Source organism: Mauremys reevesii, linkage group 6 (genome assembly GCF_016161935.1).
Source record: "Mauremys reevesii isolate NIE-2019 linkage group 6, ASM1616193v1, whole genome shotgun sequence".
Taxonomy (NCBI): domain Eukaryota; kingdom Metazoa; phylum Chordata; order Testudines; family Geoemydidae; genus Mauremys; species Mauremys reevesii.
The window spans coordinates 50,218,254-50,240,260 of record NC_052628.1 but is presented as its reverse complement, the minus strand read 5'-3'; the positions used below and the strand labels follow the sequence as shown (position 1 = coordinate 50,240,260).

Sequence of the window (22,007 nt, the reverse complement as noted above, 5' to 3'; positions counted from 1 at the left end):
ACACTGGCTTTGATCAACAATTCACCGTGGATATTAAGACATTCTGAACTTGAGTCTGTTGAGCAGATGATGGGCTCTACACATTGTGCGAATGCCAGCAGCCTTCGGGATATATCCAAGAATATGTAAAACTCCCATCTTTTACTGTCATGTTGCCATCTGGCCCTGGAAAACAGTTTACTTTTCCACAAACACACAATGATGTGATTAGTTGGGTTGGGTCACAGTAAAGGCAGTATTGCCAACTCATGATTTTATCTTGACTAGCAGTTTTAGGGTGGTTTTTATAACCTGTCATATGCACTGTCTGAATGCCTCAAGGTGAAGGACGTAGTCTTGCCCTGCCATCCATGTATGGTCCTATAGTAGTGAAAGGGTCCTGTGGGAGCCGGGTTGCACTGGAGGGGGAATTCAGGGAAAAGCTGCTGCTAAGTACAGAGCCCTGCAGCAACGCTTGCTGCTCCTTTGGAATGTCTCCTCTGGTTCTGGATGCTGTGCGGGCAGCAGGAGGCACCGATCGATCAAGGTGACATACATAGGCAGAAGAGTACAGAGGAGTGAAAAAGTCAAAAGATAGACTAAAAACATGTTTTTAGTCTGTTTTTTTAAATCATATGATTTTGGGGCTGTAACATGATTTTTTATCTCTTCTGGTTAGCAGTACTGTGAGGGTTTTTTTTTTTTTTTTAATTCCTAGATCACTTATTACATGTCTGTGGTGCAGTGACAAAAACAATCTGGCTTTAGCCTTCAGTTATTCAGTTACTCCAGGCAAGAACCTTATACGCAGGTTTGCCAGCCCTGCAGAATTGACCTGGAGTCTCCAGGAATTAAATATTAGTCTTTAATTAAAGAGTATGTCACATGATGAAACCTCCAAGAATATGACCCATTAAAATTGACAACCTTTTTTCCACTGGTCTGTATATTCCCTTATGTCTTCCATTCCCTCCTCCCCACCAACTTTACTTATAGCAGAATCCTATTCATTTTAAACTGAAAGCAGTTGGAGCAAACAAAAGGTCTCTGGTTGCCATTGGAAAAGCATAACAAAGAAACATGCAAGATGTTACACTCAGGACTGTAAGGATCAATAACCAGGATTGCCAGTATGATGAGAAGGAATTCGACAGACAAGTGGTTTCACAACTACCACAAGGCAAAGTTTTCCCCGTTGCTCAGGATCTATTCAAGAGTCTCTATACCAATGAATGCCCCTGCACCCCCAAACACCTCTCTGAACCTGGAGTTTAAGTGGTACAGAAGGCCTTCTGTAGTACCTCTTTGTTAGTGTGCATTTCATGTCTATTGCACAGCAAACAAAACAAGGGGAGTGGAGGAAGAGGAAAATAAGGAATTAACAGACAAGTTCTCGGCTTTTTCACAAGTGCAAGGTGAAAGTTTCTACTACCACATCCTGATGAGTTACATATTAGAAAGAGCAAAATGTAGTTCTAGCCAAAAACGGTCAGGCATCACTTCACACTTACATCCTCTTGATATTTGGGGATGAGATTACACCAAATTGAAGTAGCTGTTCACATATTGTCTGTACACATTGTAAAGTTTAACAATGTTTTATTTACTGCCTGGAAATCCTCTTCTCGAGGGGGCCCAGCAGATGTGCACAGAGTTTATTGGTTATTTTTTAATTTAACAAAATATTCTGGATACAGATGAACATTTTATGCACAACATTTACTATTAGTGATGGCCTATTTAAGGAATGGGCATATTAAGAGTGCTGATATTACTGAGGCCATGGGTCAAATTCACAACCTTATTGCAAATCCATGGGAACTTACCTTTCCATTGACACATGGCTTGACCAGCTGCTAATAAACTCAGTGGGATTTGCAGCCCATCAGGCAAATCTGAAAGCTCATTCACTCTACAGCAAACTACCTTTGACTCCAACAGAGTATGAAGAGTTTGTCTCCAGTCATAGAAATCTTCTACGTTAGCAAATGTTATAAAATGGTTTCAACTGCATTGAAACATAAGAAAGCATGTGCTTTTCTAAATAGATATACACCTCTACCCCGATTTAACGCAACCCGATATAAAACGGGTTCATATACAACATGGTAAAGCTCTGACACTCTGCTCTGAGCAGCGTGTTAAGGGTGCCAGGCCAGGGCCAAGGGGTTGGATAAGGGGCAGAGGGTCTCAGGGGTGGTCAGGGGCTCCCTCTCCCCCAGGGTCTAGGAGGCAGGAGCTGTGGGGGGGGGTGGCAATTTTGGGGGCCCCGCAGTCCCAGAGTGGCCTGCGGGATTAGCTGGGAGCAGCCTGATCTGCCTCCCTCACCCTGGCCCCAGCCGTATCGCTCGGGGGAGTGGGCCTCGGGGAAGGGATCTCACCGACAGCAGCAGAAGTGGAGCAGCCCAGCCCCAGCCCGCTTCACTCTGCCAGCTCCGAGCCCTGGTGCTCTGCTTCCCACCACAGGTGAGTATGGGGGGGCGTCCTTTCCCCAACCTCCCCGCACTCACTGCGGCTGGGAGGTGGCGGAGTGGAGCAGGCTGGGGCCACATTGCTCCGCTTCCTCCCGCTGCCAGTGAGTGCCTGTCAGGGGGCGGGGGCTGTGGATAGGGGACAGGGAGCAGGGTGGTTGGGTAGGGGGTGGGGACCTGGGGGTGATTAGGGCTAGGGGTCTCTGGAGAGGGCAGTCAGGGAACAAGGAACGCCAAAGCAAGTTTGATATAATGCGGTCTCACCTATAAGGCGGTGAGATTTTTTTGTCTCCTGAGGACCGCGTTATATCGGGGTAGAGGTATATTAACCAATGTCACCATTACTCTTCTATTGAAATGCCATTTGGAAAGTTCTTAGCGATACCTCTCAGTGAATTACAACAGATCTGTGAAAACAAAAATGAAACAAAGGAAAAAAGTTCTGTTAGTGATTGAACAGGCCACAAAAGTTTTTGCTTTGTTGGGATTTGTGCTCCAATATAAACAAGTCCTGATATAAAAAGGTGCAAGCCTAAAAATTGAGCTATTCCCAATTTCTGTATATATTCCATCCAATCTGGCACTCCTTAATTCGGAAACAAATCCTTTTGGGTAGTTGGCACCAAAGGAACAGAGCCTTTCCTCTGAGAAAAGCATTTGAAAGGGGGCAGAGATGATTCTCACAAGGAGGGAAAAACAATAATAATCTGGCATACTCTTTAATAAGGAAACATAATATTTTCTTCTGGAATTAAAACAAGAGGGCCCCATACAAAAATTACCTCATTTCTTATATAAAGTGTCCACTGAAAATGCGTCAGTATGAAAGCCTGTCATGCTTATTTGGGAATTGTTAACCTATCAGCTGACTGCAGTTCCACCTAGCAGTTGCTTAATTGTCAGTCCAATAATGATAAATAACCCTGAAGATATTGAATAAAAGGAATACAATTAATTTAAGTGATACCTTTCATTGATGGACGAAATTAATGTTTATATTGTTGTTGCTTACAACTTAACAAAAGAGATTCCCCCCTTAGTTTTACTTGTGACATATATTTGTATTACCTTAGACAGAGACCGTTTTCCTCAGACCACTAGCCGTGTTATAGCATTCTATGGTGAGAACATACCCTGTGACGCCTAAAAAGAAACAGTAAATGTTTTTGACTGTTGTAGTAGACCAAGTCTTCCTTACAGGCTCAAGCTTTGCTTCTCAGAAGTTGTTGTAAGAAGGCTGAAATAGTGCACAAGACTTGAAATGGTGCTTCTACTTCATCAGGAACATTGTGTGCCATATCAAGGAATGGTTCTTTCTATAATGAATTAATAAAACTGCATCTGTTGGGCCAGGTCACCTTTACCTAAATACTATCACAGGTCAGATCTAAACATACCACTCTGTGACAAGAAAATGGAACATCATGATGGGTTTAATTTAATTTGCAATATAGATTGCAAAACCATCATAATGTAAGCACTGAACTAATTTTTCATCCTCGTGAATAAACTAGAGATGTATGAATCTTGTATAGTCTGAAATTTGCAAGCCTCTAGCTATTTTCTGGGACATCAGTAGAATTCTATGGGTTTGCTTGTATGAACCCAGTTGCAGGACTGGGGGCCTACTTTGAATTCCTGAACTTCCCCCCCCACGCGCACACACCTTTTCCTCCACATTTTCTCCCTGTGGTTTGCAGTAGGGACAAAAATGTATCTAGCACAGCACAGAACTTCCACTCTAATGCTAAGTTGGCATACACGGATAACCTATAGATTGAGTGGAGGGAGAAAAAGGGTTCAACAGAAAATGTCTGTCTTCCTCCCCTGCTCTGTTCCTTCAGACTCCCCCTAACCAGAATGTGAACTTAATGTATTTGAGTCTATTAAGTCCCAGTTTTGAAAGAATGAAGTGGGTTTGAAGCCAGTTCCCAGCACTAGAACAAACAGATTGTTGATATTCTTCATTTTTGTATGATTTTTATAGTCAAGACTATTTTTATAGAATTTCTTAATCATTTCATGTGGCTGACAACTTACCTTTTCTCTTTCCATTAGGCCGTTTTTACTACCTAATACACCCAACCAAGTTGACCTATGATGAAGCGGTGCAGGCCTGCCTTAAGGATGGATCCCAGATTGCTAAAGTAGGCCAGATATTTGCTGCCTGGAAACTTCTAGGATATGATCGCTGTGATGCCGGCTGGTTGGCTGATGGCAGTGTCCGCTATCCAATCTCGAGGCCAAGAAGACGCTGCAGTCCTGATGAAGCAGCAGTGCGCTTTGTAGGCTTCCCAGATAAAAAACACAAGCTATATGGTGTCTACTGTTTCAGGGTGTACAACTGAAAGTACCTAGAGCACAACAATTTTAAATTCATTAAGAACATGTGAAAGATTTCTTTTCAATACGAACTCATGCAAGTTACCAAAACTGTGATAAACCTTTTTTACTTACTGTAAAGAGTCATTTTCATAAGTCCAACCCTTTAATTTGATTTTGTTTTGTTAATTCAACAGATATTTTAAATTAATATAATTGAATGAAAGCTCTAGGTAAGGAAGCTTTGGAGCCAAACTCTTTAAGCCACACCATCCCAACGAAGTATATTTTTCATGAATGGGGCATGCAATAGCTTGACAATTGCTAGGACTAAATTAAGGAATGTAAGGCTACTCAAAGCAGAAGGTTTTACAAGCACAAATTTTACACATTTGTACCATTTTGAGATGCACTACAGAAAATTAGATCGGCAGTTTTGAAATACGGTAATTTTTTCTTAACGGGTTCAGTGAGGTTTTGCAAAATAAAAAAAACAAATATTTTCACAGGGGGACACTATATACAGTTTGATGAAAACAGCAACTCAAACAGTCCACAAAATAGGACTTGTTTTACCATTTAAAATCTTGCCTTCCAGAAAAATAAGCTCATACGTGAGCCAATGCATAGCAAAAAGCACAACTAGATCTCCTGAACATTTCAATTGTGTTTTTATTGTGTGTAAAACATTGATGAGTGGGTGAATAATTAACTAATGAGTGAACCCTATTTTCTTCTTAATTCAAACTGAAGATGCCTGAGAAGTGTTGTATTACCTTTGAGTAGCTTTACTGAGTTATTTTTAAACTCCAAAGGCCATTTGCTAAGCAGCATTTAGCATCTACTCAGGGCAGTTGTATAGATGAACTGCTGGACAGACAAATTGTAAAATTTAGCAGCTTGATTTTATGTTAGCCTTTGAAATGTTATTGTCTTTATAAAAAACAAATATTTCTGTTATTTACACATCATGAAAGATAAACATTTGGAAAAAACACATTAAAAATCAATACAGTCTCTACAATGAGAAAGAAAAATCTAGTCCCAACAAGAAAAGATAAAAAACAAAACAACCCCACCATATTTCCTGTTTGTATGCATACTTAAGCCCAATTTATATCCCAAAACAAATATTACTGTTTCTAAACCCATCAAATAAAAATAGTAAATGTGGTCAATTCTACCTGGTTCTATGATTGATCATTATTAAGATTAATGGAAAACTCTAGAAATTGTTAGCAATTTCACCACAATCTGCAGAGGTCTGCATGGGAGACATTTACCTTTGTCTTCCAGTATCACAGAAAGAAAGCACTATGCACAGTGCATGGAGTTTCCTAAGGGCACTAATTCTCATTAAATTAATACCCAATTCCCCTGAATCTGATATCTGAGGCCAAGGTTTTTGAGAGTGACTAGTGATTTTTGGATGCTTCAATTCTGAGTGCCCAACTTCAGACACCTGAGAGCAGCCTCGTTTTCAAAGAGTGGGTGCTCAACTCTTTCTGAAAATCAGACCTTAAGGGGGACCCAAAAATTGGGCCTCTCAAAATTACTAGTCACTGTTGAAAATCTTGACCTTTGTAAATCCATTAGACAACTTTGAAATTCCCATCCGTATTAGTATCGCTATTAAAAACAAAGCAAATGTAGAAGTCTGTTTTCCTACACCATGTTTGCTGACTATGAAGATTTCAGAGGACCAATATTTGTATTAAATGAAGTTTTACAGTTTCCATAGCTAAATGAAATATAGTATTATCCCAGTACGACACAGCTAGTATGCTTTCTTGAATGTTTTTGTGTAGATTTTTTTCCCCACACACATATGAGTAAATAAATCTATGATTCCTGAAATGATTTTGGTTCCATTTTAAATGCATGGCAGGATTGTAGTAGAAAGATATTGAATTGGTGAGCATCTTGCCATTCCCAACAAGTGCAGAAGGCAAAATTCCTTCCTGGTGAGACCTTTGTGAAATATGGATATTGGCTCATACTTTCCAGGTGAAACAATGTCGTTGAAAAGAAAACTATAATAATATTTACTTCCACAAGAGCCAGGGTTTCTGGCAACTCAAGCACAATGTATTCATAAGTGATTATAACATATGCACAATTAAAAGGCCAAATCATACCTCTCTATAGCCAAACGCTCTCAACTCCTTTCCCTTCAGAAGGAGGTCTCAGTTACTTTTGAAGAATCCCTTCCCCTCCCCCCCCCATACACACTTCCCCACCCCTCCGCACCACTATTTCTCTCTCCCTCGCCCTCTCTCTCTGCAAAGACTTTTCTGAAGGGTCTGAGGTACATCCAGGGGAAGGAGCTGGAGAATGGTTAGGCTGGGAAAGGTGTGGGCAGGACAGGGACAGGAGTAAGGCCAAAGGGATGCAGATAATCTCCCTTCCAACCAAGGGAAAGTAGACAATAGAAAACATGGCCTTATCTTTTCTGCACAGCCCCAATAGTCCTGAGGACAGCAAAAGCTAGAGGAAGTCACTCATAACTTGGTTCCAGTTCCCAAGCAAATTGTTAGTCCACTTGGAGTGATGTAAAGCCACAGAACCTTCATAGTCGTGACCCTGTCCTCCCGTGCGATCCTTCACATTTGTGGGATGTGCATGACTCTTTCATAGAGAGACAACTCACCAGACAGCTTTCTGCTGAAGTCATCTCAGCAGCCTCTTTTTCCAGAGCCCTTTGCCACAGGTTTCTTATTTTGGAGAAAGAATCTGGCCATGGATTCTAATTGCAGAAATATGAACATCCAAGTCTAGATCCTTAGGTCAGGCCAAGATGCATTTGGATCTACACCCAAGTGGGGCAAGTCAGCTTTATAACACCTTTGCACTTCCCTGATTCTGAAGCTAACCAGCCTCCACCATAACTATTTTAGTTTGTGCCCCACTACCCAAGCAGCCTTTGTGACAGCCAGAGTGCAGCAGCACATACATCCATAGCCAGGCTCTGTACATAAGGCGCCATGATGCAGCTGGTGGCTAAGCTGGTTCTATGCCAACCAGATATTCCCCCTACCACAAGGAAATAGCCAGGTGGACAGATCCTCAAGTTTTGCAGCACAAAGGAGTCATAGCACAGAGGAATTGGAACCCTGGCATGATAATGAGCTGTAATATGATCACTGTTGGCCAAATTCTACCGTTCATTTACACCTGTGAAACCCCACTGAATATAGTCATTGTCAGGAATCAAAACTCGGACCCACAGCATTGTGAAGGTCTGTGTGCGAAGTTTATTATATTATTTAAGGAAAGGCCTGATGGCTTTCTCAGAAGTATTCTAATTGAATAAGGCTAGTCTTAGCTCACGAGAGATATAATTGTATCTATTTATCATTATAACAGATAACGTTAATGGGATAGTTTGCTGGGAGCACAAATGTATGAAGCAGAAATTAACTACACTGTAAGCAGTTTTAAAGAGAAAAGCATCCAATTACGTGTGAAATGGGCATAAATGAATAGACAAAAATTATATTTAATTTTTACAGCTACAGATGTAGCTCCATTTCACTTTTATAATGTCAATGTTAGAAACCAGCCTTAACTTTTGAATATGTTTGCTAGGTACTTGGATCATATCTGAAGAGGATGCTTAACACCTGTTAAAAATCTGTGCTATTTTCTGTTCTTGAGGATATAAAACCTTCATCATAAGAATGAATAAAATGCGCTGTGTTATTATCTTGTATTTCATAATGTATCTGAATTTTAATGCCCATGAATGACAATTAAATCACATTCTTTTCAATATGATGATTTCTTTTTATTGGCTGGCCCTTCTTTTCTTTCCCAGAGAAGACAGTGAGAAAAATAAAAGGATTAAGAGCATGAAAGCACTTACTCTGGCAGAGTAAATAGAAAGTTGTCACAGGTATAGACATCGCCAAAAAAGAACTACTCTGTGGATATAAGTTATAACCAAAATAAGAAACAATGTGCCTTAAGCGGGCACAAAGAATTGTTACTTTAAAAATGCAACCAGGTAAAGATTTCCAAGGTCAGGAACCAAATCTGTATTAATTCAAAATACTGGGCCAGATACGCAGCTAAAGCTCCACTGTTTTCTATGGAAGAGTGCTGATATAGCCCAGCTGAGGCTTCAGCTCACACAGTTTTACAAGCAAAGACACTCTGCTTTGTTCAGAACTGTACTGGTGGTATTTGGATGACTAACCTAATTCATCTTTAAAAAAAGAAAGTTGTTTACCAAAAGAGAAGAGGGCAAATACCTAACATAACTACCATGCTATTTTAAGATCAACACTACATTATTTTCAAATGATTTATTTAAACCAGAGTCTTGATGAACCCATCTTAGACTTTATGGGCTGGGCAGTAGAGCCATGCCATCCACACTAGTCTATTTTCATTGACACTGACAGGTTCCATCAAATGACATCCCAAAAAACAACAAATGAGAACTTGTACCGATGTTTGGAAGCCTCTAGCAGTGAATCATTTATTTCTTTCCACCACCATCACCTCCACAAACCACCAGAGATAAAAGCTGCTGGATTTTCCTGACAGATTACAAGAAGCTCTGCTGATAGGGCAGTGGCTAGAATTGGAAACTCGATTACCTTAGTCAGTAATCTCAAATCGCTGGCATTAAAACTGATTAGGCTGCCATTTAATTTATCCACTCTATACTTTGAACACACAGAATACCAGTAATAAAGAGATTTATTGGCTATAACTAAAATTAAATTGTCCTGAAGAAAGTTTTATGCTCCTGGATCATACTCATGTGTCTTGCGCATTTGTTAGCATTTCCCCCCAGCAATACTTACTGAAGTCAAGCAAGCCCATAGCAGAGCAATTCAATTCAGATGATGGATTTTATTGTGTGGGAAGATGCCAGAGCTCAAATTTATTAGGGCCCTAACTCAGTCACAAACAGAGAAACAAATAGTCCCCCTTTTAACAGAACTGTATGAAACAGTCATCCATTCAAAAGGTAATGTTGAACTGACAAAACATAACTGGTATTAAAACCCTTTTTGTGTGTGCCACATATTATGATGTATCTCCTAACATCAGAATAATCTGAAAGGTTCCTTTTAAACCCTCATAATTCTGTTTCTAATGGTCTTTCACATCCTTACTTTGCACCTTAAGATAACCCTTGGTCTTTAATTTTTGGGAAAGGAAATCTCTCATAGTAATATTGGACACAGTATTTGTCTTATTGTGTATCGGTGCCCAGACCTCAACACCCGAACATTGAAGGAAGACAATCATCAGCATAGACCCCTCTTGAGTCTGGTATTTGTTTCCACCCTCTTTGGTCTGAGTGAGTCTGTAAATCTTCAGGGTAAGGTACAAGGCTCATCTATTTCCTCAAGCTTTGGCATGGAAGTGGGTGTTTGTATAGCTTAATTGTTCATTGGAAGTTTAGTTATGGTGACACTGGCCCATGAATTATTGTATTGTTTTTATTTTTGTCATGTGCTCAACGACTATATGATGGGTCCATTTAATAAATCTAACAAAACCATAGCTAGCAACTTATCAAATAAAGTGTTCTTTTGTTATTCTTCAGGTAATCCTTACAGCAAGAGACTAATTCATACACAATTGTGTATGATATATCACTTGTGGTGATATATCTTCAAAAATTATAGTGACAATGTTAAAATATGAAAACCAACAGAATCATGGCAGGTGACCACATTAATCTTCCTAATTTCCGGAACAGTTGTGAACAGGCCCATGTGTGGTGTGTGTGTGGTGTTGGTGGGTTTCTGGGGTGTTGTTGCAGTTCTTCAGCAGTTCTTCAGTTCACCACAGCTGTCCCCATGCCAGTTTTGCATAGAATAGCGTGAATGAGATATTTGGGGGATGAGGAGATGATGGATGGGATGAGTGGCTGTATGGAAAATGGTTATGGAAATGGTAGCCACAAATGGTAGGTAGGTGCCCACAACTTCTAACCCCTACACCATTACAGAGGGCAAGTTGCCCTGCCCCTGCATTACAGAGCCAAGAATTTCCCCAACCATCTTCTGCTTAAACCCCCAGTAAACCCACTTACAACACCTTTGTGTCAGGAATGGGTTAGGAGGGTGAATTTGTACCAGTGAAACTCTGTAAAAGATTAGCGTTCTCATATACATATCAACATTCCCATCATGTTCACCCAACTTATCATGCAGTGACCTGCCTATCTGAATCACTGAGGCAAAATATATCCAAACTGTTCCTTCTACCAACTGAGCCAATAGACCTATTCTTTAACTCTTCTCACATTTTTTTATTTTGCTCTTGAAATCTCACTGTCATCAGTGCATTGTGATCCCCATGCAGCCACACATTGATACACATACCCCAGAGTTTCATAATAAATAATGTAATCAAAGCTCAAGCAATCAAAGGTTTGGCACACTGGTGCATGCAGTAGGTGTCTGATCTATCTCCCACTAAAGTCAAAGAAAAGGCTACCATAGCATTCAATAAAATATGTATTAGGCCATGTTTGTGCGCGCACACACACACACACACACACACACACACACACGACTGAAAGGGACCTCAAGAGGTCTTCTAGGCCAGCTCCTAGCACTCATGGCCAGACTAAGTATTATCTACACCATCCCTGACATATTTGTCTAACCTACTCTTAAAAATCTCCAGTGATGGAGATTACACAACCTCCCTAGATAATTTGTTCCAATGCTTAACTACCCTGACAGGTAGGAAGCTTTTACTAATATCCAACCTAAACCACACTGGCTGCAATTTAAGTCCATTTCTTAAATACACACACAGTGCTTTGCATATAAAACTTTTGGAAGTTTTGTTCTCAGTTCTAGGGGGTTTGGGTGCAATTTTTCAAAAGTGTTCTGCAGTTTTTGGGTGTCCAGTCTAAGCCCCCTTTATACCAGATAGAAGACTAGAGTGACATAAAGGGAGTTTAAACACCCCTGATCCAGTCAGGAGAGATTCCCCTTGCACAGACCCTGGAAGACAACCATAAAGCCACTTTCCAAGAACACCTTGCAAAACCTGGGGTTTTTTTTGTTTTTGAGGGGGAAGGGTAGGGGACAGAGGCGCATATCAGGCATGGGGCTGAGGGCAGGAGGGACATGTAATGGTGGGACCACAGCACGCAGCAGCACGGAGCTTCCAGGCTATGCTGTGGCCCATAATCAGCTGGGGAAAATGCCGTATCTTAGACAAGGATCCCAGGGCTACCTAAATTACACTGTGGGCTGAGGAAAAGCCCAGGATTGGGAAGGCTGCAATGTGTCTTCTCCCCTCCCCTCCCCCATCTCTTAGGGGTGCAGTGCAGAATCTCATCCTGTTTTTCAAAAGTCCAGAGCACATGAAGCTCCAATTTATCTCAGTATCAAGCAGCTCTGAAAATCAGGCCCTAGGGACTTTGGTTTAGAGTGACTCCATTTCTGAGTGCCCAACCTGAGATACCTTAAGTTATCTGATATTGCAGACCTATAGATGAAAGCACCCAAAAGTAGAGGCTGCTTTTGAAAATGTTGTCGTCAGAGATATCTCAAGTTGGGCACCAAAAACTTGAGGGCCCCAAACTCAGTGGACACTTTTGAACATTTTGGCCCTGGTGCTCAGAGATGGGCTCCCAAAACTAGAGCCCCTTTTGGAAAATTTGGCTGAGAGTGATTTACCCCAAACCACTCAGCAAGTCAGTCCCAGAGATGAGATTATAATCCAGGCCTTCACCCTGCCACTCCTGTGCTCTAACTAGGCTGCAATTGTAATAGTACTGTTCTCATCTGGTTCTTTCATCTCAGTGTAGCATGTGGGTACATTAGTTTGGGTTTCCAGCCTTCGGTCTTTGAAAAATGTCAGGTCATTACATAAAACTAAAATTATATCCATTTAGTTATCCATGCTACATGAGCTTATTAGCATGCACTGATTGTTGTTTATCTGGGAAGCTGATAAAATAAAAATGTTTGCGCTGTTACTGACTGCATTCCAGTATAACCAAGCTGCGCTGTACTGTTCTGCCTCAAGGGAGGCTGCTGGGTCTGTAGATTGGAAAAAACATACTAAGCACAAAACTAATTTGCAGTCTATTTTGTAACCCTTGTTTTCTTTCCTCTGACCCTTGTCATGTTTCATACAAATTCACCTTTATTACACTGGAAAGTGAAATTACGACTTTTCTAATCCACAAAGAATGTTTCCTACTGGGAAGCACAGAGCCATAAAAAGGTATCCCTTGCTGTAGCCTGTCCACATTTTTAATTATAATAAAGATCTTAAATGGGGTACTTGTAAGGCTGTGCCATGAAAAATACTTACATTTGCCAGAAAAGTTGAAACAACGTTATTTTAATGATAGAACAGATAAATAATCCTATTCTAAGCAAAAGAAAATGCTTTGCACCAGTGCCATGAACAAGATTATATTAAGCTATTTTATAAGACTGAGAATCATATTTACTGCATTCAGAGGCTTATTTTTCAATGCATCTTTCAGGACTGAATGGTTTTCATAGTGAGCCCAAGTTGGATGGACCTGATAATTTGTCAATCAATACTGTGATTGATGCCTCAGAAAATCTTATACTAGGTAGTAGTAAGTGGCAGTAGTAATAATAGTAGTTAGCTGTACAGCGCCCCCCCCCATTCAGTTACAAATATTTTTGGAGTAAGTTTAATATTTCCTAATTAAACTTCATACAGACCAGCATATCTTTTATTCTCCTGAATGGCTAGCATATAGAATATCAGGGACTTCATAATGCAAAAAAATTATACTGATGCTACAGATTTTTGAATATTTTCAGGTGATTTTATTTGTTTGTTTATAAAATGCTGTTAGTACCTGTGACAGGTTGGATCACAGAAACCCCCTTGGGGCTGCCAACTGATGTGCCAAGACTACTTCTGCCCCTGCTTTCCCTGCCAGCTCGGGACCCCAGCACCTTGCCTGGTTGTGCCAGACATGCTTGCCGGCTACAAACACAGACTCAGGTCTGAACCACATCCTGCAGGCTTTACTGAAAGCAGCTTAAGAAGGGTTCCTGTCTCTGACACTCAGATGCCCAACTCCAGTGGGGTCCAAAGCCCAAATAAATCTGTTTTACCCTGTATAAAGCTTATGCAGGGTAAATTCATAAATTGTTTGCCCTCTATAGTGCTGATAGCGAGATATGCATGGCTGGTCACCCCCTCCAGGTATGAATACATACTCTGGGTTAAATCATAAATTAAAAAGTGATTTTATTAAATACAGAAAGTAGGATTTAAGTGGTTCCAAGTAGTAACAGACAGAACAAAGTGAATTACCGAGCAAAATAAAACATGCAAGTCTATGCCTAATACAGTAAGAAAACTGAATACAGATAAAACCTCACCCTCAGAGGTATTCCAGTAAGCTTCCTTTTACACACTAGTCTCCTTCTAGTCTGGGTCCAGCAATCACTCACAGCCCTGTAGTTACTGTCCTTTGTTCAGGTTTCTTTCAGGTATCCTTTGGGGGTGGAGAGGCTCTCTCTTGAGCCAGCTGAAGACAAAATGGAGAGGTCTCCCAGGGGTTTAAATAGACTCTTGTGGGCGGACACCCTTCCTTCCCCCTGTGTAGAATCCCAGCTACAAGATGGAGTTTCAGAGTCACATGGGTAAGTCACATGTCCATGCATGACTCAGAATTTACAGGTAGCAGCCTTGGTTCACATGCTACCTTGAACATCCTCAAGACTTTTTATGTGAATTGGAGCCTTCCAAGATCCATTGTCCATTAAGTGTTTCTTGATTGGGCACTTAAATGCCTTACTAAGGCTACTGAAAACCAAACCAGTATACAGCCAACATTCATAACTTCGAATACAAAAAGATACATGCATACAAAGAGGATGAATAGATTCAGTAGATTATAACCTTTACAGAGATGTTACATGGCATATGTAGCAGAAAACATATTCCAGTTATGTCATATATACATTCATAAGCATATTTCCATAAAGCCTTATGGGGCTCAACGTCACAGTACCCATAGGCAAAAATTATATTATATATAAAAATCATATGCACAATGTCAAAACAAATAAAAATGCCTTATCTCAGAAACTAGTTCTCTGCATCCTTTCAGATGAAGGTGTAACCATAAGGATAGATGCTGCGTTGTGACCTGAAGGGTCAATACATTCAGGCTTTGTTGTACCAGCATGGAAAGAAAATTCAAGAGCTGAAGCCTTTCCACTGAAAGCCACAAAGAAAGATCTCTAAAACAGTCAGGACCCAAGCCATATAAGGTTTTGTGGGTTAAAAATAAATCATCTTCAATTCCATCCAGAAACGTACTGGAAGTCAACACAGTCTATGATATAGAAGTAATAGGATTCTTGCAGAGAGACTCCTAAGGCTGGTATACACTTAGAGATTAGATCAACCTAGCTATGTCTCTTAGGGCTGTGTAAAATCTCATGTCCTGAGCACCATAGTTAGTTTGACTTAATCCCCAGTGTAGACACAGCTGAGTAGATGGATGGATTTTTCTGTTGACCTAACTACTGCCTCTCAGAAAGGTGGATTATCTACATCAAGAGAAAAAACCCTCTGCCACCATAGGAAGTATCTACACTACGGTGTGATGGCAGCAGAGCTGCATCGCCATAGCTGTGTCATTGTAGTGGCTGTAGTGTAGACATGCCCTAAGGAAGAGAGCAGTCCTATTCTGCACTAGCTGAAGTTTCTGAGGCTTAACTCCAGGACATGGATCACAACTGAAGATCCTGAATGGGAAGAGATGCCTATGTGTGGCCCTTCAGTCAGATGCCAGTCTTCTCTCTCCCCATTTTTTCACTCCTGGCTAGCTTAGGTGGCTCCCTGCTCAGCCTGCTGGCTTCTGAGGATTCCTTTCTTAAACACCTAAGTCTCCCCATGCATTGTATGAGGAGCCTGGGCACCTAGGTCAGGGCCCAAGGATTCCATTGGACAGCAGGATGCCTGCGGGTTAGTCGTTGCAATGCTACCTTTGAGGATCTGGGCCACAGTGCTTAAGAAGAGTGATACATTAAACTCTGTGATTCCATACATGCCTTCAGAGCAGATGTGTGGTTCCCTACCAGCACCTCAGAGACTTCTAGACAGGAATGACTGGAACCAGTCAGATACAATCCCATCTCCTTTTGTTCAGTGTCTCATACTAAAGGATGTTGAAATCTGCTAGGTTTAGCTTAGACAACTTTGCCAGTTCCTGCCAGTCACTAGTTGGATCATCAGTCACTAAACTACACTGAAAAGGGACAAGGAAAAAATAAATGAAAAAATTAGGCAGTTTAAAAAATGCTTCTCCAAAAGCGCTGAATAACCTTCCCTAACAGAGGAAGGTTAGATACTAGGCAACACATGTAGAGATCATCAATATCAAAAGCTAGCTTTCTGAGCACAAGTTTGACATTCACCCATTTAAAAGATGCTGGCACCTTTCCCAGATAGCAGCACCGATATTCTCTTCTAACAATGAATCCAAACACCCCAATGCTAGATTTTGCCTGCCAAGAAAAGTAAAGGTCCAACTTAGAGGTCATAGGAGAAGGTCACTATTTTCAGTTAGAAGATCAGGATTTAGGATGGGCAAATTGTGACAGACAAGATAAGAAATGACCTGAAAAGTCACCACACAAACCAGTTTTGGAATCGTTTCTTTAGCTTGTTCTACTTCTTTAAACAGGGCCCAGCTATCAGGCTATTTAAATCCACTGCTTGCAAATCCACCCTAAATTAATATGACAACAGAGATGAGACAATAAAGATTGTAAAAATTGAAAGAGTATTGAACACATTGGCAAAATAAAGTAATAGGAATGATGTGTAAGTTACTTAGAAATACGAGTAAATTGATTAGAAAAATGTACAGAAGGAAAGAAAAGAGGAAGGAAAGTCAAGGAAAATGAAAGGATATTTCATCTTTATTTGAGACCACTGTATTGTCATGTACTGTAAAGTACACCCTCAGATAGAGCATTCTCTAATCACCACCCCCTTTTGAGAACTCGCAGGTCTAGCAGACCCCTGCTCCTTTGGACTCTTTTGGTTTTAAGGTAATGACTATTTGGACTATAGGGGCCATGCCCCAAACTGAAGGGATCTATAGATATGGAGTAGCCCAGGGAAGCAATTTAGGTTATGTCTATACTTGCACTTTTGTCAGTAGAACGTATGTTGCTCAGGGATGTGAAAAAACGCCCCGAGTGACATAAGTTACACTGACAGAAGCACTGATATGGACAGCGCTATTTCAGCAGGAGATGCTATCCCATCAACATAGCTACTGCGGCTTGCAGGAGGCGGTTTAATTATGTTGATGGGAGAGCATAGAGTGGCTACAGGAGCGATCTTACAGTGGGACACCTACAACAGTACAGCTGTGCCTCTGTAAGGTTACTAGTGTAGATATGGCCTTAGACCCACTGCAGTGAGGACACTGCTAGTGCTGTGACCCAGTGGAGAAGGAATGCCTGGACCCCTACCACGCCCCCTCAAAGGGCTAGGCCCAGATGTGGGTGGAAAGCTGAAGATCCCCCAGCTTTAGGTCTCTACCACCCTGAGAGAGATGCACAGGGCTGGAAGTTGGGATTTTAACCACTTGACGACCTGGCCCGCCGAGCTCCCTAACACATGCTATAAGATTTCAACATCTGTTTAAATATTTTTCTTGGCACTTACCTATTTTAAATTACTTTAAAAATGCAGAACTATACAAGTATAAAAATTGAATATATTGTATTTTACCCCCCTCTCATTTGTCTAACGTATACTGGGGCTAGACTATCCCCAGGACTCAGGCTACGGAAAGATGTCTTAAAGCCACCCAAACCCTTGCTTACACTCCTGCATGCGCTACTCAGACTGTAGGCTCCGATACATAGGACTCAGTAACAGTATGTTTATGCTGCCATTAGACATCTGTGGTTGGCCTGTGCTAAAGGGCTCTTTTAATTGTGGCGTAGACTTTCAGGTTCGGGCTGCAGCTTGATCTAGGAATCTGCAAACTGGGAGATCAGAGAGACCGGGCTCCAGCCTGAGCCCAAGCATTTTCAGCTCAATTAAACAGGTGTAAGGTGAGCCAAGTCCAGCAAGCCCAAATCAGCTGGAACGGACCAGCTGCAGATTTTCAGTTGCACTGTAGACATACCCGCAGTTGCAAGCAGCAATGAGAAACAGGCAGTCTTAGCTCCAACCTCTCTTCTTACTGACCAGCAGGGGGTGCAATTTTCTACTCCTAATGGCCAGCAGCAAGTCATTACTGTTCCCCTCCATGGAGAAAGCAAAGGAAGTGCCTTGGAAGGGTGTCTGGAGAACAATTGCTCCCAGGGCTCCTTTGGGGTGGTGCTCTGTACTGTCCATGAAGTTACAATTTAGTCACACCAGTCAACTGCACTGAACTAAACAAAAACTTAAATAAACCTCCTTGAAGCTCATACTCGTGCACACCTTTTGGTTACTTTTAACTAATTAAAATTCAGTCATTCTCCAGAAAGAATAACCAGAAACACTATTTGTTTTTTTCAGATAACTGGAGGTTGCCTGGCCAAACAGCACAGAAAAATGATACCCAGAAACAGGGCCGTTCTTAGGATTTATGGGACCCTATGCACTATTATTAAACTGGTGCCCATGGACCCCCAGAAGAAAACCCCCCTCATTGCTGACACACACTGAGCTTCGTACACAGCAGACACTGTGGCCGCCCGGGCTTGCAGTCTGGTGGGGGAGAAGGGAGGTAGAAAAGGACACTGAGCCGCCTGGCCTACCTCACAGCAGCAGAGAATCACAGTTCCCCACAGAGACCCCCATATCCTCTCTCGCACACAGAATGAGCTGCACCGGCGCATTCGGCTCTGTGAATACAACCCCTGCCTAAGGAGACTGCAGCACGCGTTGGGTGTGAGGGAGCCAACCTGCTCTTACCTGCTGTGTTGGTGGTGCCCCAATTTTTTGGGTGTCCTTCACAGCCGTGTATGCCGCCTATGCTTAAGGACGTCCCTGCCCAGCAACATTAAAAGTTGTTCTCTCTCTTGTTTGTGTCTGGACCACACTGGAATTCCATTAAGGGGATCAGAAGGTCCAACTACCCTGCAGAGCACATGGAAAAAGACGGTGTTATTTAGTGTCCAGCTAAGCACCCAATCAACTACTTACCCAAACCAATTTGGGCCTGATTGTGGCATCTATCAGATATGCTGAACTGTGGTTTTATAATACAAAGGTGAAAAGTAAACAGATGCCTGAGAGATAGTGTTAGCCACCAGGTTCTGCCATAGGTAAAGATTTTGTGGGGAGGTTATTGTTAGCCAGGTCTCCCCACCCAAGATTATGGGAGAAGTACAAATGGGCCTAGAAACCAATTCCCTCCACATCTCATCTAGCTGCTTTTTCCATTTCATTGCTGGTGTCCATGGGTTTGGTTCCCTCAGCACTGCTCGATGAAAAGGAGCATAGGGGCCATGGTTTTCAAAATGCTTTAGGATCGTTTTGTGCTACGCAAGTGTATCTAATATGCAATACAAATTTGGTGACCTATATGGACTAAAGTGGTGGTTACAGTCCATTTCCTACTGGACAGGTGTCCACATTGTAAAATCAACATCACAATAGCCAGAAACTGGCTGCGCGACTAATCGCAATTGTATAAATAAGGCTAGGAGAGAGAGAGGAGTTGTCTTCACACAGCACTTTCTCAAACTCTTACCAGAGAGTGGAGCTCACAGGTAAGGGAGTGTGAAGAAGCTTACCTTGGCACTGCCCAGGCTGTACCTCTTGTGTGAATACAAGGCAGCTCAGCTGCCAGTACCGTCGGTTCTGGAACCATGGCCTTTCACAACAAGCAGTACATTTTCAATATTATATCGAAAAGTAGAAAAATAACATAGAACCAGTATTGGCGTGATGCTAAGGAGATATTTACTTCTTAGACTGAAGCTGATTAAGAAGCAGCCATACTTTGACTCTCTCTAATGCTTATGTGTGTGGGCATGCATGGGAACGGTCTCTAGGATCACCAGCAACGCTGAATGTGCTGGGGAGAGAAGTGCTTAGACAAAGTAAAACCAAGGCATCACTCCCTCTGCACCAGATAGACCTTGGGCAGCTTCCCTAGAGATGTAAACACCATGGCTCTGACTTTCTAAAGTGACTGGTGAGTTTGGATGCTTCTGTTTTTGGATGGTATCTTAAGGGGGCCTGATTTTCTTAAAGTGCTGAGCTCCCACGATCAGCAAATCAAGCCCCTGAAGGCCCCTCAAGAAAAACAACGCTGAAGCCATTCAGCAAATCCATGTACAATTTGTGAGTAGTCGCAAGTTGGCTGAAACTGTACTTTTCAGCAGATAAACTATTCACCTGAAAAATGTCACCTGGCTGTATTCCACAGTGGTGTGTGGATCCAGGTATAATAGTCCACATTTTTAAAAGGTATTGAGGCACCTATAGATGCTGATACATGCCTAGTGGGATTCCATGGAAATTAGGCACATAGGTGCTCAGTGGGATTTTCAAAAGCACCGATCTGTATCATTAGGCACATAGAAACCTTTAAAAATCTGGCCCTGTGACTCTAGACACCACTGTTTATATGGTGCATGTGCACCACCTCCCACAGTGACTCAGGTTCCCAAACCCTTAATTTAGTCCTTAGTTTTTCTCAGCAATTAAAACTCGAGTCTATGTCCTCAAGGTGTAACCTGAATAGGCTTCACACAGGTAAACAGCTTTCACTCAGCCTAGAAATCTTCTGTTACGTACAAGCCTTGTTATCAGACTAACCCACTGAGGATACATTTCACACATGTGGAACAGCAAGTAAGGTCAATTCAAGCCAACATTTCCGATCACAGCTCTGTCTTTATAAGCTATTAAAGACTCTGTTTGTGTCACTATGGAATGGTGCATTCTATAAATAGGAGGCTTAGCCAAACAGAGCAAGGGGGCGGGGGGGGAAGAAACAAGCCTAAATTCAGTATTTAGAGAAGAGTGGAAAACATTCAACAGAGCTGTTCAGTTTAGTGTACATCAAGGAAACCATAACCTTTAATGCTCTTACAAATAAAACCTGTCTGAAGAACTGACACATTACAGTTTCCTTTGTGCCCATCAGGTTATGCATTTTTCCTTAGTTACAGTATGTTCTCTCTATCTCACCATGCTTTAGCTGAGGAGGTGAGAGAATAGCGGGCTTATTTATTTAACATCTCCTCCCAGAGCACGAAACATTTTCCTCCTCTACTTCACTGAGATCCCTGAGTAAAACAGTGATACAGTGTGAAGACAGATTAAATTTGAGTTTGCTGGGTGGCCATGTGTTTTGTTCAAAACCCTTGATATATGCCAAGTCCCCGACACCCTGATCAGAGCCAGATATTTAATGGAAATTGTTTTCATCCCTTATTTCCCATTGCAAGTTTTCTGAAACACTCTCTGTGAATTTCTCCTAAAGGAAACTGTAATAATATTCCATGTAAATATTTATTTAAGGGTGTGGAAGAGGAATCACCTTCTGCACCACACCCTATAAAAATGTTGGGAAAAAATGGTACATTTTTGGGAGTTTGTTTTAAACAAGGACAGTCTGTTAAGTTATTTTACTTTCTGGCTGTGTGCCACTTACGACTTTGCTCAAGCCAACCAATATAAAGAATTTTCAGTGTATTCTGTATAGAGCAGAGAGTTTCATTTTCCCCCCTTTCATTTTCCCTGGGTTTGAGCTTAAAACTTGCTTTAAAAAAAAAGAGAGAGTCAGATCTCCCTAAGAAGCCAGTTCTAGACTTTAAAAAAATGCTTACCTCATTTAAGCCTTTTTAAAGGATGTTTCCACACTGTGAGAATAAAATAAGCCCACTCTGTGTACAAGAAAAAGAGCCCTAGCTACTGAGTCAGGAAATTGCAGAAAGGTCCCTATATGAGTTTCTCATGGAACACCAGAGGCAAGGGTATTTGAGAATGTAGGGGTAGGCCCTGCCAGCGGCTCCCAATACAATTAATTTGGGCCCAGCCCTGATCTATAGCTGCTGTCTCCTGCTGCTCCTCTAGGGAGCCCAGCTGCCCAGGCATAGACTAGTTTTCATGGGATGGGGGGACAAGTCAAATGGAGCAGGCTGGCCCAGTACACTTTCCACAGATGGGAGGGCTGAGGAAGTGATGAAGCTTCCCAGCATGTGAAGATTTCAGGAGACTGACTCCTCTCCCTGCACCCCATCCCTTCCCTCCTGTGAAGAATGTAGCCCC

At 41.8% G+C, this 22,007-nt stretch overlaps 1 protein-coding gene across 7 annotated transcripts in view; it reads left to right on the top strand.

Moving 5' to 3' along the window:
• Nucleotides 1–6,654, top strand: part of HAPLN1 (hyaluronan and proteoglycan link protein 1) — a 93,812-nt gene extending 87,158 nt beyond the window's left edge. For all 7 annotated transcript variants that reach the window (XM_039542848.1, XM_039542846.1, XM_039542847.1 and 4 more), the window contains one exon: nt 4,509–6,654. In XM_039542848.1, coding sequence (XP_039398782.1) covers nt 4,509–4,798 — 290 coding nt within the window. In that variant the 3' untranslated portion in view covers nt 4,799–6,654. The remainder of the gene's footprint in view (nt 1–4,508) is intronic.
• The last annotated feature ends 15,353 nt before the right edge of the window (nt 6,655–22,007 follow it).